The 15,230-nt window shown below is 37.7% G+C and overlaps 1 protein-coding gene across 7 annotated transcripts in view; it reads right to left on the reverse strand.

The window, feature by feature from the left end:
* LOC111038007 (optomotor-blind protein-like) overlaps positions 1-15,230 on the reverse strand; it is a 50,159-nt gene that overhangs the window by 13,399 nt on the left and 21,530 nt on the right. For 3 of the 7 annotated variants that reach the window (XM_022320916.1, XM_022320919.1, XM_022320920.1), the window contains exons 2-3: positions 10,642-10,764; positions 9,669-9,822 (exon numbers count right to left, since the gene is read on the reverse strand). In XM_022320916.1, the coding sequence (XP_022176608.1) occupies positions 9,669-9,822; positions 10,642-10,764 (277 nt within the window). Of the gene's footprint in view, positions 1-9,668; positions 9,823-10,641; positions 10,765-11,057; positions 11,172-15,230 lie in introns of all 7 variants that reach the window. The other 4 variants (XM_022320918.1, XM_022320922.1, XM_022320917.1 and 1 more) reach the window with 2 other exon arrangements.

Consider the following 15,230-nt stretch of genomic DNA (forward strand, 5'->3'; position numbering starts at 1 on the left):
TGTTTATGCGTTCGTTTTCGTATCATTATTATTGGGTCGTCCGTGAGAAACAAGTCTCTCGCGGTCCGTTTTCGGCGCTCGTTATAATATGTTGCGTTATACTATTAAAGGCACAACAGAATATAATATTATTATACATTCGTATGTCGTCGTGCAAGCCGCGCATAATTGGCGGCGGTGTCGTAAAACGACGGTATAATATACGACGACGGCGACCGCGGTATATGCGCTGCAATAGGTGTAGGTACCTAAATACTAAACATGTTGCATACATGGTGTGTACCGCGGCGTTTGGACCTGGCGGACGTGATACACCTCTTCTACATATTATCATCATCATCATCATCATCATTATCATGGTCATCATCGCGCCATGATCGCCATCCGGGCGCGCGTCGAGGCGCCAAAAGAATTAACGACGCACGTACGTGTAATAATAATTGGACGTGTAGTATATCGGCCCGCAGTCGTTTCGCCGTGCACCATTCAATTAGTGCGCGCTTGTGTGTGCAACCGCTGCTGCACCAACCGACGAAAACAACGCCGAGGAGAGGAGTCAGCCGACTCGGTCCGGTTCATGCAAGATTTATTTATTGTATTTTTTAACCCCTTCCCGCCCCGCTTCCTCCTAACCACCGCCGCCGCCGACGGTTCGCCAGTCGCGCCGCCGTCCCGTCACCGGGCGCCACGATGTTTTCTCCGTCTCCGCCGTCTGCAAGTACACGACGACGCGTTTGTTATAATATCACATTATGCGTGGCGTACAGGTCTACCGGCGGCCAGCGAGTATAATATGTGGTGGATGGGTTGACGTGCGGGTTTTTCGAATTTTTTTTTTTTCTACATTTCGTTCTTGGGCTGCAGTATACCCACACCAATAATATATACGTTCGTCGTTTCGTTACGCCGAGGGGAAAAAATCAATTTTATTCCGTTAAAACGCGACCGGCGAGGTCTTCATTTAAATACAATGGGGTTAAAAACAGATCTCGTTCTGCGAGACGGACAGACGATTTATTTTTATTATCCGTTTATTTTAATTTCAGCGCGCATTAACATTTTTACCCGCACACACACACACCCGCTAGCACACGCGGATAGATGTCTATCTCCGGCGAGCGGCTCTGATGGCTGCTGCTGCTGCTGCTGCACATTATTCTGGAGCCAGCGGCACCGACGACAATATTTTTTATCCGACGCAAAAAAACATCATTCGGTGTGAATGAGAGTCCTCCGCTCTTTCGCCTATATGGCAAAGCAACAGAAACGGCGATATTCCGGTTTTTCCTGGTTATTATTATTATTTTTTTTTTTTAATTAACCAGAATACGCTTCGTGTGTTTTTATTATATTATATTATATTATTATGGTAGCCGTGTGGACAATTAACCTGAAATTCTTTATTGTTGGCCCCCACATGTGTATATATATATATATATATATGTATGTGTGTGTGTGTTTGTGATGGTTTTACGACCGTTTCTAGCCGTTGTTTTATTTTCCGGCGAGTTCGTGTCGTCGTCTGTGTGTATGTTGTTTTTTTTTATTTTTTTATATATATTTTGGAAATAAACGTACACATTCTTCATTTTTGCCCGCATCAACGTTTTTTACAGGTTGGCTTCATTTCTTCTCTTACGTATAGCGTTGCATTATTGTGCACACTACGTCAATATGACCCGGAAATATTTTTAGTAACGAATTTTCGACTGACGTGGAGCAGTGGTGCAGCAAAGGACGCCGACAAAGGACGACGACTCTGAGTTATCTACCGCTGCCATCGAATACCACGCGCACCCGGTTCTTCGCCGTCAAACGCCGTGTAAACGCCGTGTATACGCCGTGCGCCAAACAACAAGGCTGCACAGTGACGCCGAAACGGTAATAATAATATATTGCGATAGCTGCAGTTGTGCGTGTGTTGTGCGATCTATAAGAGTGTAGGTACTGATACCAGTAGATATCGCGTAGTTTGTGTCCATCGAATAGACAGGACTTATATAGGTGGAAGCCAAACCTATTTTCCTAGTGTTATACGGAAAACGGTAAATGATCGCTACCAAAAACCACCTCACATTCGCTTCCGTCAATATTACGATATTGGCATACACGCCCAGAAGTGACAACTGAGTCAGAGTTCTGTGATCCTGGTGCTTTTGTCACACGTGTAAAAAAAAAGAACGTTTATTGCATAATATTATAGAACTAAAAATATATAGGTACGCGCCGAGTGCTCATTTTATTTTTTTAACCTCGGGGAGGGCATATTGCACGAACCCTAGCTGCATAAAAGCGACTAGGTGGTGTGAAAACGAACACGCTTTTAAAACGCCCGCGAATGACCATTCGACGACGGAGGGTGTGGCCCGGATAATCCCCCTTTGGGCGTCCCGGCTTGCGCGCGGTATTACCCCCACCAGTGGCGGCGGCGTATCACACCATAATAATACGTTGGAAAACGCGTAGTTTATGCGCTGGTGTTACAATACTATAAAGATAGTAGACGCGGTTTTTCCGTTTAAATGACGGGTTTTCTCCGAAAAAGATAGAGCTGATCGGAAATAGCGGTACAAGTTTATTTAGAGTACCAGACAAGTAAAGGCGCAATCGATGATGACAGCCAAGATAGACGTTTTACACTATTTTAATTAACAAGACCGAGGAAAAGAAAACTGATGACATTAGGTATATACTACACATCGAAAGCGTATAAAATTGTATTACAAAGATCCGTCACACAGACATGAAAAACATCGGGGGCAGGTGCAATATATTATGTGATTACAGCTTTAAATTTGGCCTACCATGAAATTGTATGTGGTGTAATATTGAGTTTTCACAAAAAAATTTTATTTTTCAAGCTGGAGTAGATCATCTATGGCGATCAAAGCTTCTACTTATCTCTTTGCAATTGTACATTGGATACCATACACGAAACTTCTATGCAGATACACCGACAGAATTTTATTGATCCAAGAACTCAAGCCTATTATTTAGGGTCATCGTGGAAAATAACCAAATTAAATCATGCTATTTAAGCCAACAGGAATAATTGTCATTATTGGATTGACAAAGTGGCATCGGCTCGACAATTTTTTGTGAAGCGAAATCTAAAATATCCTAAATCCCAATGTAACTTTCCAGCCATCCAAATTTAAGAAGTGAAGCGATCGTGCCACAAGCAGATTTATGAGTTATCGGCGCCACTGGATCGACAGCTCCAATAATAAAGGAGTGGATGTGGTTTATTACACCCGAATAAAGAATCCTACATTTTGAATTTTAGAAGACAATTTTCTCATAACAAACGTCGAGTCTTATCTTATAATATTATTGATAATTAGTTCAATTTTATATCATTATATTTAATAAAAAACCTTTTGGGTAGGTTGAATCTAGCGGTGGGTCACATTATATTCGGAAACCTACAGTCCAGAATCACTTCGTATATATGCACCTAAATGTGTTCGGCGTTCCGCGGTCTACGCGATTCTCAAAGCCCATAACATGCCAACATAATAATAATAATATAATATAGTACACTCGTAGGTACATGCGTGTACATATAATATACATAATACATATAATACGTACGGTGTCTCGTGATTCGCGGCACTTTGAATCTCCCTCGCCACCACCATCACCACCACCACCAAGAACGCGTATATATTTTCTCTCTCGGCCGCCACTGATATTATACATGTACATAAATACGCACACAACACACTGATTTCCCTGTGGGATCTCGTGTCTTCATGCAACAGTTACTTATGTGTGCGGTGGTCTAATAACATTATATCATGCCGGGGATGGGTTTTTATACTTTATATACATTTACTATCGTGTGCGTGCGCGGGTTGTTATATATACCGCCCGTATTCCCATGGGGGAGTGTGTGTGTGATGCGCGAGGCGCGTACATTATATTATGCGTACGCACTGTGGAAAGAGAGTCGATTACAGAAATCCGGTGGCCCGCGATTAATCCTACCCGAAAAATGTTATCTCTTTTTTTTTTATATTCATTATTATTTATATTTTTTTTCCCCATTTGACGGACGCCGCCGACAACGCGACGACGACGATCGCACACAATATGATCATCTCTGCCCCGTTCGGTGGCCGCCGCCGCCGAGCCATTGTCGGCGTCCTGCTGCAAGAAAATCCAGTAGAGCGGAAAACGGGAGCTCATCGCAATATATATAATATTATAATAGATGGTACTACGCTGCATGTGTTCGGGTATATACATACATCGTATCATCGGCGGTATTATAGATATATGGGTGGGTTATTGTTACTGCCTACGCGAACGAAACACGCCGTTTATAAGCGGACGATTTTCGAGTAGGGTCGACGATAACGGTCTTCCTCTTTAAGGCCGACTAATAGGTACACAATACACACTATACTTATTTTTCTTTTATTTGGATTTTTTACGCCGTCGTCGGGTTATCTATAATAATCGGTAAATTCCTCGGTTACGTCGACAATTTCGTCACAAGATTATTTTTCTATATAAATTATATTACCTATGTGGTGATCTATTATATAGGATAATATTGCCGATGTACACCGCCGCGGTAAAGATTTAAAAGCGCAGTCCTGGTCGGGCGAATAGATCAGAATTATAGATAAGGTTAGAATAAACGAACCTGAACAATATTATATACACTATGTCTTATGAACGGTCATCAAAACACGAAGTGCACGCTCAAAATACACTCGTATTTACGCACCGGTTGAAATTGGTCGAAAAATAAAACTATACACGACGTGTAAAGTATACTAATTGTATTCTGTATTCATCTTCTATATAATAAAACACGAACTTGAGTGGTGTGTACACAAACACATTTATCTACCTGCAGTACATTATAATACATGTTTCAAAATATTATAATAATATCATCTTCTACACTCTGTTTCAGACTTAATTATTAGAATTGTATAATATAAAACATTTTTTTAAACGTGATAATGTTACATTAAATTACAGGTTTAGAGGATTTTATCAAAAATATTTAGTACATATATTTTTTTTTTTAACTAATTAGATATTACGAACATCTTTTTAATGGCGAGGAATTTTAATGAAAACAATTAATTCCAAAATTGTGTGTAGGCGAGCGATTATACATCACCTATTTATAATCGACATAGCTTTTCGATGTACGCACACCAATTTCCATAAATTAAATAATATGTAAGTTAATAAAAATGTTGGTTTTGGTAATTTTAAAACCAGTTTCCTCCTTAAACCTACATATGTTTCGCCGTATATAGTGTATTATAATAATAACAACAATATACGTATACACTGTTGTATTGGTTTTCCGCAGGTGCGAGCGAGCATAATATATTATTAATATTATAAATTATATTGTCGCCGATTTCTGTTAAAATTGTCCAGAGTATGCTGTCCATCGACAAATGCGTAGGAAGGACGTGAGCTCGAGGCGAGAACAAATACGCATGTGCTCGTGCACAAAAAAAAATAAATGCGCCGCACTACAATATAGACGCGGTAAATCAAAAATCACTGACTTCTTTGGTTAGCACGTCATTACTTAGTACAATTCGAGTTTATACTATAAATTATAAAATACACGAATTGCCAATAGGTTGATAGATATTGGCATCTTCTAGCAGCCTTCTTTTCCACAAGTGGTACATCAAAATATACGTGCACAGAAGCAGCTGCATTTTGCATGTACCAGCTTAAGTATAATATGTATCATCGAAAGCCACGAAATCCAAAGTGCAAACACTAGGCTCGGATTTGATTCCGGAAGGGCGATTGCTCTTCCCTCCTCACTTTAGATCGATGACTACAAGTTCTGTGCAGGTCGCCGAATATACTATATATATTCTGCACCAAACGCAGAACACTCTTGGAGACTGGAGTGTATTTTACAATAAACTGTGAGTTCCGAATGTTACGGCGATGTGTTCAGTTCACGGTGAACCATAATACGTTTTGCGAGCATAGACGCCAGAAATCCGGTCGGTACCGTCGCCGGACTTCCTCATCTCGAAAAACGGCATCTGCTGCAGCATGCATCAGTCGCGTCGAGAGTTAGGCGCCTTGTCAGATTTCCGTTACGACTAAATAATGTTTATATAGGTATACCTCTTGTTGGGTTAGTACCAGCTCTGGTATCTCTATGTATCAGCAGCATTTTAAACAGCAAATAACGTGTTAAGTAGAATATTATACATTATCCTACGATGTGTGTACACGGGCAGAGAGAAGTATAATAATATATGACGACGGTAGAGGTGACATACCCACTTGAGTCGCAGGCAGGCGCCACCGGCAGTGTCAGGTACATACGACCCAATAATTCACATTATTACCCCGACGGGTCTGCGGGGTGGGTTGTTTGTGAGAGTGTGTTATTATTCGTTTAGGACAAGAGAAAAAAGGATACCGCCGTCGCCAGTGATGTTTTGCTCGCCGAAAACTATACGTGTCGACTTTCCGGTCAAACGGTCATCCACCAAAGTGTACCGCCGCCACCGCCGCGCCGCAAAGGATATATAATATTATATTATTATCATCTACGTATATCTCGGTCGACCGCAACTGTTATAATATATAAAATACAAAAACTGCGCCGTATTACAATACACTGTATATATTGTGTTTGTCTGCTGCGGTATATATTTTCCATTATTATTATTTTCCTCGTCGTTTGTCGGACGTGACAATAACATTTGTCCGACAGGTTAGGAATTTTTTTTTGAGGAAATTGCGTGGCGATCCGCGTCCGATATGATATAATAGAACAAATCATTATACAAATACAAGTGCATATAATATACAACACTGGTATGGGCGGCAGGTTATAATATATTATACACCGCTGACGCAGGACTTGATATATTATTATAATATATAACGCACGGGTATAACCACGGGACAGCCGATTTCTTTTGAGTGGACAGAAATTCGAGTGCGCTTTTGGCCGGCGACATCAAAGAGCACGTGGTATTGTGGTAATATTACATACGATACCGGTAATAATATTACCTATATGATGTATTTTCATAATCAATGTTGTAACAACTTTGCATAAGTACGGGTTTTAGATATAGTCGTGGCGGTGGCTCAATCGGTGAAACGAAAATCGAAACGACAATAAAACAACGTGTCAACGTGATACACTTATAAAATTATAATATCAATGATATTGCAGGTAAACGTAAAAATATAAATTATACGACCTACATAACAATTAGAATACTTATTACATTATTATTGTTATTAGTATTGTAACTGCTGTTCGCTCATTGTCCGGGGGAGTGTGATTCACGAGGCGGGAACAACAAATAATAATGCGTTTGCGATAAATGCCGATAGAGAAAAGAAACAGATTTTGAATCTACAGCGGCGACGGCGGCGGTGCGTGCGTCTTATCTTTTTCATTTTTACACGGGTATTACACACACACACACACACACCGTCGGCGGGTGCTCATAAATCGAAGATTTTAGCGCTTGTCTAGTAGTACGTGCGCGGAGGGGTGGACAGGGTTGTTTTAAAACACAAAAACGTTACACGAAACACACACGTACACATAAATATATAAAGGATCGTCTTAAAAAGGTGTCGGAAGGCGACGGGCGACGACGACGACGACGATGACGACGGCGGTGGCGGTGGCGGCGACGCGGTGGCGACTAGGCACTCAACCGGACCCGTCTGGCGGCGGCCATACGCACGTATATTATATTATTATTATATATTATATTTATATATACCCTCGTGCGCCGCCACCGTTTAATGACTATTGGCGACAGCACCCTAATTAATAGAAAAAGTCTGGTTCTCAGCGGGAACCCGTGTTAATTGAACATCTATAAAAATCTCGTATCACGTCGAATCTCTCTGAGCGTATATATATATATGTATATGTATATAATATCATGTGAGCGTACATGAAATATATATAAATTGTTTTAACCTGAGAAGCAGCCGCCGCGCCGCTCGTGGTACATATATGGTATACGATACAGACACGTTATATATATTATGGAGTGACATCAGATTTTCACACACACACACATATACAGACGGCCGCTTAAATCGACCCTTTTAAGTCTTTCGAACGAGCAAATATTTGGTGTCAACCCCCCCGACGGGAGGAAAAAAAAATCTGAAATAAAACAACGACCGGAATATTTTCCCGCACTCACTGAAAACCCTTGTGAAACACTTAACGACACTATGTATCGCTGCCGCCAACACCGCGTGTATATACAAGCCGACGCCCCCCCGAGAAAACGGTATATTATTATTATTATATGTATATAATGTAGTGTAGTAGACAAGTATATAAAGTAGCGGCGCTACTGCCGGCGGCGCGCAGCTGAAATGCGCCGCCGCACACCCCGATCTAAGTTTGTGCCAACTGCGCAAAGTCGGCGCCGGCCGTGTGTATATATTTGCTCGGGTCCGAGGGTGTCGCGCTCACCCACCCACCCACCTTTTTTTCGCATATATTTCAGAAATACAGAACAAACAAATAAATCGTCGCCTCGCCCGCTCACAGATATTGTTCATGGCGCGATTTCCATTGCGCCAAACCACATTATTTTCTCGTTCCCACGGGCATAAATAGGAAATCTATTAGGTACGTGTACATTATATAAACGTTAATAATTATTTCCATCGTTTGAGGGGCATCGACATAAAATTTAAGGTAGTCGTCGTCGATACCAGTTGTGCGTGAAAAACATTTCAATTTTAATCTGGTACGAAACGTTATCAATATAATAATATGATACATACGAATGTTGTGATTTGAGAAATCAAGTATGAAAGATCTCATTTGATATTGATAATGAATAGCGTATTGTTTTAAAATAATTTCATGCACAAGTATCTAAGGATTTAGAAAAATTTAAAACAAGCATATACGAGGGGATCTATGCCATTCATATCCTCCTCGCTTAGTACATATGCCACTGACTGATCGGAATACCCGCAGTGTATTGGATCCTGCTATAACGCCACTGGCATGTACATGATAAATATAAAAAACATAATATAGCGAAACAGCAGTGGTATATATATAACAGTAAATATAGTATAATTGCAATACTAAATAGTAAGTACCCTATTTACCAAATAACTGTGTGACCAAACACGGTCATAGTGTCATAAAGTGATATCACACAAGTCATAATAACTTATATATGATCGAAATCGCTGTGATAAATCTTACCACATGCAGTACAAAACACGTCATCTATATGATTCTATACGGTCAACACTCAATAATTACTTATATATCTCCACAATGGTCCAGTATCTATATGGAAAATAGTAGGAAGATAAAAGAGATAGGTACCACAAATAGAAATGCATGTAATAATTATTTAAAATTAAAATTTCCGTCCGCGGGGGATAACAATGTATATTATTATATTGACCGAAAACTAACGTTTAGATTTAAACTATTCTAATCCAAAATCTATTCAGCGTCCACTCACTTAGGCCTAATGTCTACATTATCAAACTTCATACCGATACGCGAATTGTGACAGCGGGATTTCGTTACATACTTTTTAGTTAAGACAGGGTTACGGAGAGAAACATACAGAGATTTGTTCAATAAAATATAACAATGTATCATGAATAATTAAATTGTTTGTACTTACAAATCCGTGTTTGTCAGATATATTGTTGGTGAGTTTTAGCTTGTGAAACGACACGACTTTTTGCATCCACTGTTCGCCAGTAGACGGGGAATCGGGATGTATGTACATTCGCTTGGGCATTTCCGGATCAGCTTTTCCGGCCACCATCCATCGGCTAAATAACGATTAATATACACACAAACATTATTAACAGGGCCATTGTACGTATTGAGTGTCGGGTTTTAAATAATTCATGATTTATTAATGCAATAAAACAAACATTAACTTTTAAATGCAAAAAGCAAAATGAAAAAAAAAGTCAATCGACGTATTATGTTGTTAAATGTTTAAATCAGTAATTTAATAGCGTAATATATAATTTTTTTTTATTATTAATAAACGCCAATTTTAGTAAGCAAATATACATTATACATAACATTATAAACAGCGGATTTATTGTAAAAAATAAAATTATAAAATATTAAATGGTGTGTTTGAATATTATTTTTCTGAAATGTTAGTAATACAAAAAAAAATGATCATGCTGTGAAATAATACAGTGTACAGAACATATTATGATATATTTGAGCCGATTCAACCCACACACGGTTTTTTTTAACTTTCAGGTTTATACCTAACTAATGAAATAAAATGAAATGACAAAATCAACTTAACAAAAAGGCCACGAAAAAGAACAAGTATTTTTTGTATTTTTCGATTAACATTATACAATAATATATTACAATGATTATTAATTTAAAATTGTTTACGAAATATTCATGTCACTGCATATTTATTTTTAAAAATATGAATAACTACTAAAAAGCTTATAATATGTAATGTCATTTTGAAGGAAAAAATCTAAATTAACCAAATTTTTATTAAATAATATTGTTATGCATTTACCATCGATGATCCCATATATATATATATATATTGTTTACAACATTATATATTATCTAAAAAATTAGTCATTTGATTGAAATTTGTTTACTTTTTGTACCTGTTGTGGAACTTATAGCGACAGTCATCGGCGGCCACGATGTCCATTAGCAGTATGTATTTGGCCTTTTTGTCAAGCCCCATTACTCGGACTTTGTAAGCGGGGAACATCCGCCTAATCAAACAAAACAAAAAAGAAACTAAAAAACAGGAAAAAACAACACGAGTTTATCATACAAAATATAAAAAACAGAACCAAATAATAATAATAATAAAATATAAGAGTCGGGTTATGTGTTAATATATTGCAGTGTACGTATAATAATATAGTTAGGCCGCGGGGGGGTAGGTCTGCAACTCGGCAGTCGGCTCGCATATACTATAATATACAAACGACGACAACATTACTAGGTACATAATGTAATATATTATGAACATACACAGCAGTCATGTGTATTTATTATATACCTGTTGTGGAACTTATACCGGTAGTCGTCTGACGCCACAATGTCCAGCAACAAGATGTACTTGGTTTTTGCATTCAAACCGCTCACCCGAAACCTCATCTGGGGAAACATTTGCCTGTAGACAGTTTTTTCGAACATTTGGTTTTTTTCCCATTGTGTAACACAAACATTTTAATATAAAAAAAACCACGCACTCGACATACTATTTCAACCGTATTGTACAAAAACCCACTAATGGGAATATTATACGTGACGTATTGAAATTGCCTATAGGTACTGCACATGATGGCGACGCTCATTGAGTCTGTTTTAAGGTTGTAACTAATAAGCACCAATTAACTTATTAAGTAGTAGGAATTTAAAACATTTGTTAAATACCATTTTACAGATATTTTCCATGTTTGGAGGTAAACGTAAGGTATGCGGTAGTCCTATATATTTTCTAGAATTAGTTATATGTACCTAATATATGGTAAAAAAGTACACAGCGTTACTACCCTATACAGTATACAGTATACATATAAAGTATATACGTATATGTATAATATTTTATACACATTTACTATAGAAAACCAATACACGACTTAAATTTAGACACAATATAACAAAATACTGTACGAGTTCAAAAACTAATTTCAGGCTGCAGGACTAGCATGTATAAAATATAATACATTTATATGTATGTATATAATATTATAGTCCATAATATCCCTCATAACAACATCATATTCGGAAATCCTTCTCCTGCTGCTGCTGCCACCCCTGTTCCTCCTCGTCCAAAAAATATATAAAAACCATCTGCTACACACACGCTGCCCCCCTCACCCCCACCAAACTCCCTATTAAATGGTGGCAGCCATCTTTAATCGTCACAATAGGATGAGTGCATGATATCTCGCACTTTATTATTACGGTAAGTACGCTTCATCGCTCGCCCTTTTTCACACCACCCCCTGCACACATACACACACAGACATACACGCAGGATCCATAATTCGCGAGCGCCCGTTCCATTATACGTATACCACGCGGTATATTTTATAAATTTCAACCCTTATATAATAAATATTATATACGTGTGCGCGTGTGTGTGTTAATACGAGCTGAGAAAACTGGCAGTGGTACGTTATCAATGGCGGGGTGCAGGGGTGCGAGCGGGTGCTCGCTCGCCACGGAGTGGGGCGTGTTTGTGGGCGAAATCCAAAGTCCGGAAGTGAACTTAACCGAATTCGATCGGTCGCAGGGGTGGCTGATTCTCCCTGGAAACACATATATTGTATTCGAAACGAAATAATACATACGAGTGTGTGTGTGCTCGCGTATTTGGGAGCTGCTGCAGCAGAGGGAAACATGATATAGGTTTTAAGTATTTTTTTCCTATTACTATAATAAATAGGTATATTATATTATTTTTTTAACCGATAACATGTTATCGCGCATTGTTGAAAAATGTCCGGTCGGACAATAAAAACGCGTATGCGGTTTTCGTGTGGGCGAAAAAAATAAAAGAATAATGTATAATTTGTTCCCATTATTTTGCTGTCGATCCATTGTGTGCGCACGTGGATTTCAAAGCCATCCGATATTGTTTGAAAAACGTTTTACCCATATTGTACATCGATATCATAATATATTATATAATCCTATAGGTATGTATATGACTACACTGTACTCTCTAGTATATAATATAATCGTATATATGTTTATAAATTAATATACCCTCCCCGCGATTGTAATGTTCGTGACAGTTCTTTTAAATGAAAAAAAAAACAGTTTTCCACCATTATATATCTATCTCTGATCGATGACAAATCGTGTAGAGTTAAATGGTAAATTTTTTAATGTCCATGCATATATAATATATATTGTATTAATATTTTAACGACTACAAACGAGCAAGGAGAAACGCGTATACACATATACATTAAACTACAGTACATACCTACATACCTAACAAACATATATTTTATATTATAATCTGTGCACTGTCGAAATCATATAAAAAATGTATGATGTGTAATTTAGACTCACGATCAATGGTTTTTATTTTTTATGTTTACCGATTTTATCGCATTTATGTATGTTTTTATAATTAAACCAAAACAGCGTATTATATATTTCTGTTTCATAAGTGCGTATAGTATTTATTCATTTTGTATAATATGGTGTCGGTGCCTTACAACGTACATTGTACGTGTATGATGTATATTATAATATTTAATTTAATCTTCAACTATCTTGTGGAAGTTCTAAACCCAGACCCAAATAATATCAATGAACTATATTACAATTCACAAACTTCATCAATGGATGTAAGCTGTATACATTATACAGACTACACAGTATTTTAACTTTTTACCTTTTCTATTTAACTATTTTATTTCGTATAATATATTATTGATTTAATACAAGTACTTTAAACTATTTAGTATTTATAAATAAACTTAATAATTTATTTATATATATTTATTATACCTTGGAAAAAATATTGATTAGATACTAAAAAATATTTTATAATGGTATAAAAATATTAATCGAAATACTTCATCATAAAATAGAGTTAATTAAAACCGAATTCATTTGTATTGATTTCCTAAAGTCATTGTGACAAAATTAGTAATTATTGAAAGACAAAAATAATGTACGGCGTAACAACGAGTAGCGTCACACCTAGATCTTTAAATGTACTTATATTATATTCTAATCATTGTTCTAAATCAGCAAGAAATCTGGAGACGAGACTTGTTTTCAAAGATATAACCGAAAACTGCCCGAGCAAAACGCCTAACTGATGTGCGCGATAGGAGCGTAGCTACGTATTATAAGCTCACATTATTTCTGATACAAAAAACAGGAATAATAATGGAAATAAAAAGGGTTGTTTTGGGACTATGCGATTATTTTCAATATCTTGTGTCTCTTACAACAGACCACGGTAGTCGGGAAAAAAGGACGCTTGAACGCGCGTTTTCGATAAACGTTCACACGGCGCCTAAAAAAACCCATAGACCGTACGTAAGAGTATAAAAGGCGGCGCGAGCGAAGAAAGTGTTATTTTGTGTGTTAAGATGTATATATATATATATATAAAATATTGTACATATTATGTTATTATGTATAATAATATGTACCTACAAAGAACGCGTCACATTGTGAGGCGGCGGCGGTGTACATATTATAATATTATACACTGGCGCGAGGAGACGACTACGCGACACGGTCGATTGGACGGGGAATAATAAACGTAAAAGAAGAAGGTGTTTCTCATCCTATTGTGCGTAATGGGTCGCCGCTACCTATATGTGCGTATATACAAATACAAAATATATAATACACACATAATACGAGTATATATATATATATAGGTACTATTAGACAGGTATATAATATATAATATGTATAGGCGGGTACCTACGTGAACATAATATAATATATAATACAAGAGCGCTTATACATAAAAACCGAATACAATAAGGAGCGGTGGCGGCGGCTGTGTATGTGCGGTTGTGCTTTCGTCAACGCCGGCGACTTAATGTACCGTGTAAACACGACGAAGACGCGCGCACCCGAAAAAACACTATGCGCTCACACAATTGGCGTTTTACGATATCGTCGTCGCCGCAGCCGCCGCCGCCGCCGCATCCTCACGCCCACGGAAGTATTAGAGACGATAGTCTTTTTTTGTTCCACCAGTTTAATATAAATTAAAAATGATGTATAGTAATAATGGAAAGGCGAGGAGAGGCTTTGAGCCGTATGGTTGGTTTTCGATATACTATACCTACCTATATGAGCAATATACGTCTCGCGGACGGTTTTTATTTCGTTCATAAAATGTATTATAATGTTGTGCCTATTGCAGTACGACACACGTGTCTGTTATTCTAAATCGTAAACGCACGCAGAGAAGCATATCCGTTTACGTCATGTCACCCCGTTTTCAAGGATTATAATATAGAGGAGGAAAAAAACAATCGTCGGGTTAAGAGTAGTAGTAGTAATAGTAGAAATAGTAATAATAATAATAATAATAATAATAATAATATGTAATAATAATCAAAACACTATTACACGACGAGTACCTATAAAAAAAATGATTTCAGTAAGACGATGAGACGCGCACGCGCGTGTGTGAGTGTGTGTGTGTAATATGTACATATGTAGGTGTAGGTAG

The sequence above is a fragment of the Myzus persicae genome, unplaced genomic scaffold (genome assembly GCF_001856785.1).
Source record: "Myzus persicae strain clone G006 unplaced genomic scaffold, MPER_G0061.0, whole genome shotgun sequence".
In the NCBI taxonomy this organism is placed as follows: Eukaryota; Metazoa; Arthropoda; class Insecta; order Hemiptera; family Aphididae; genus Myzus; species Myzus persicae.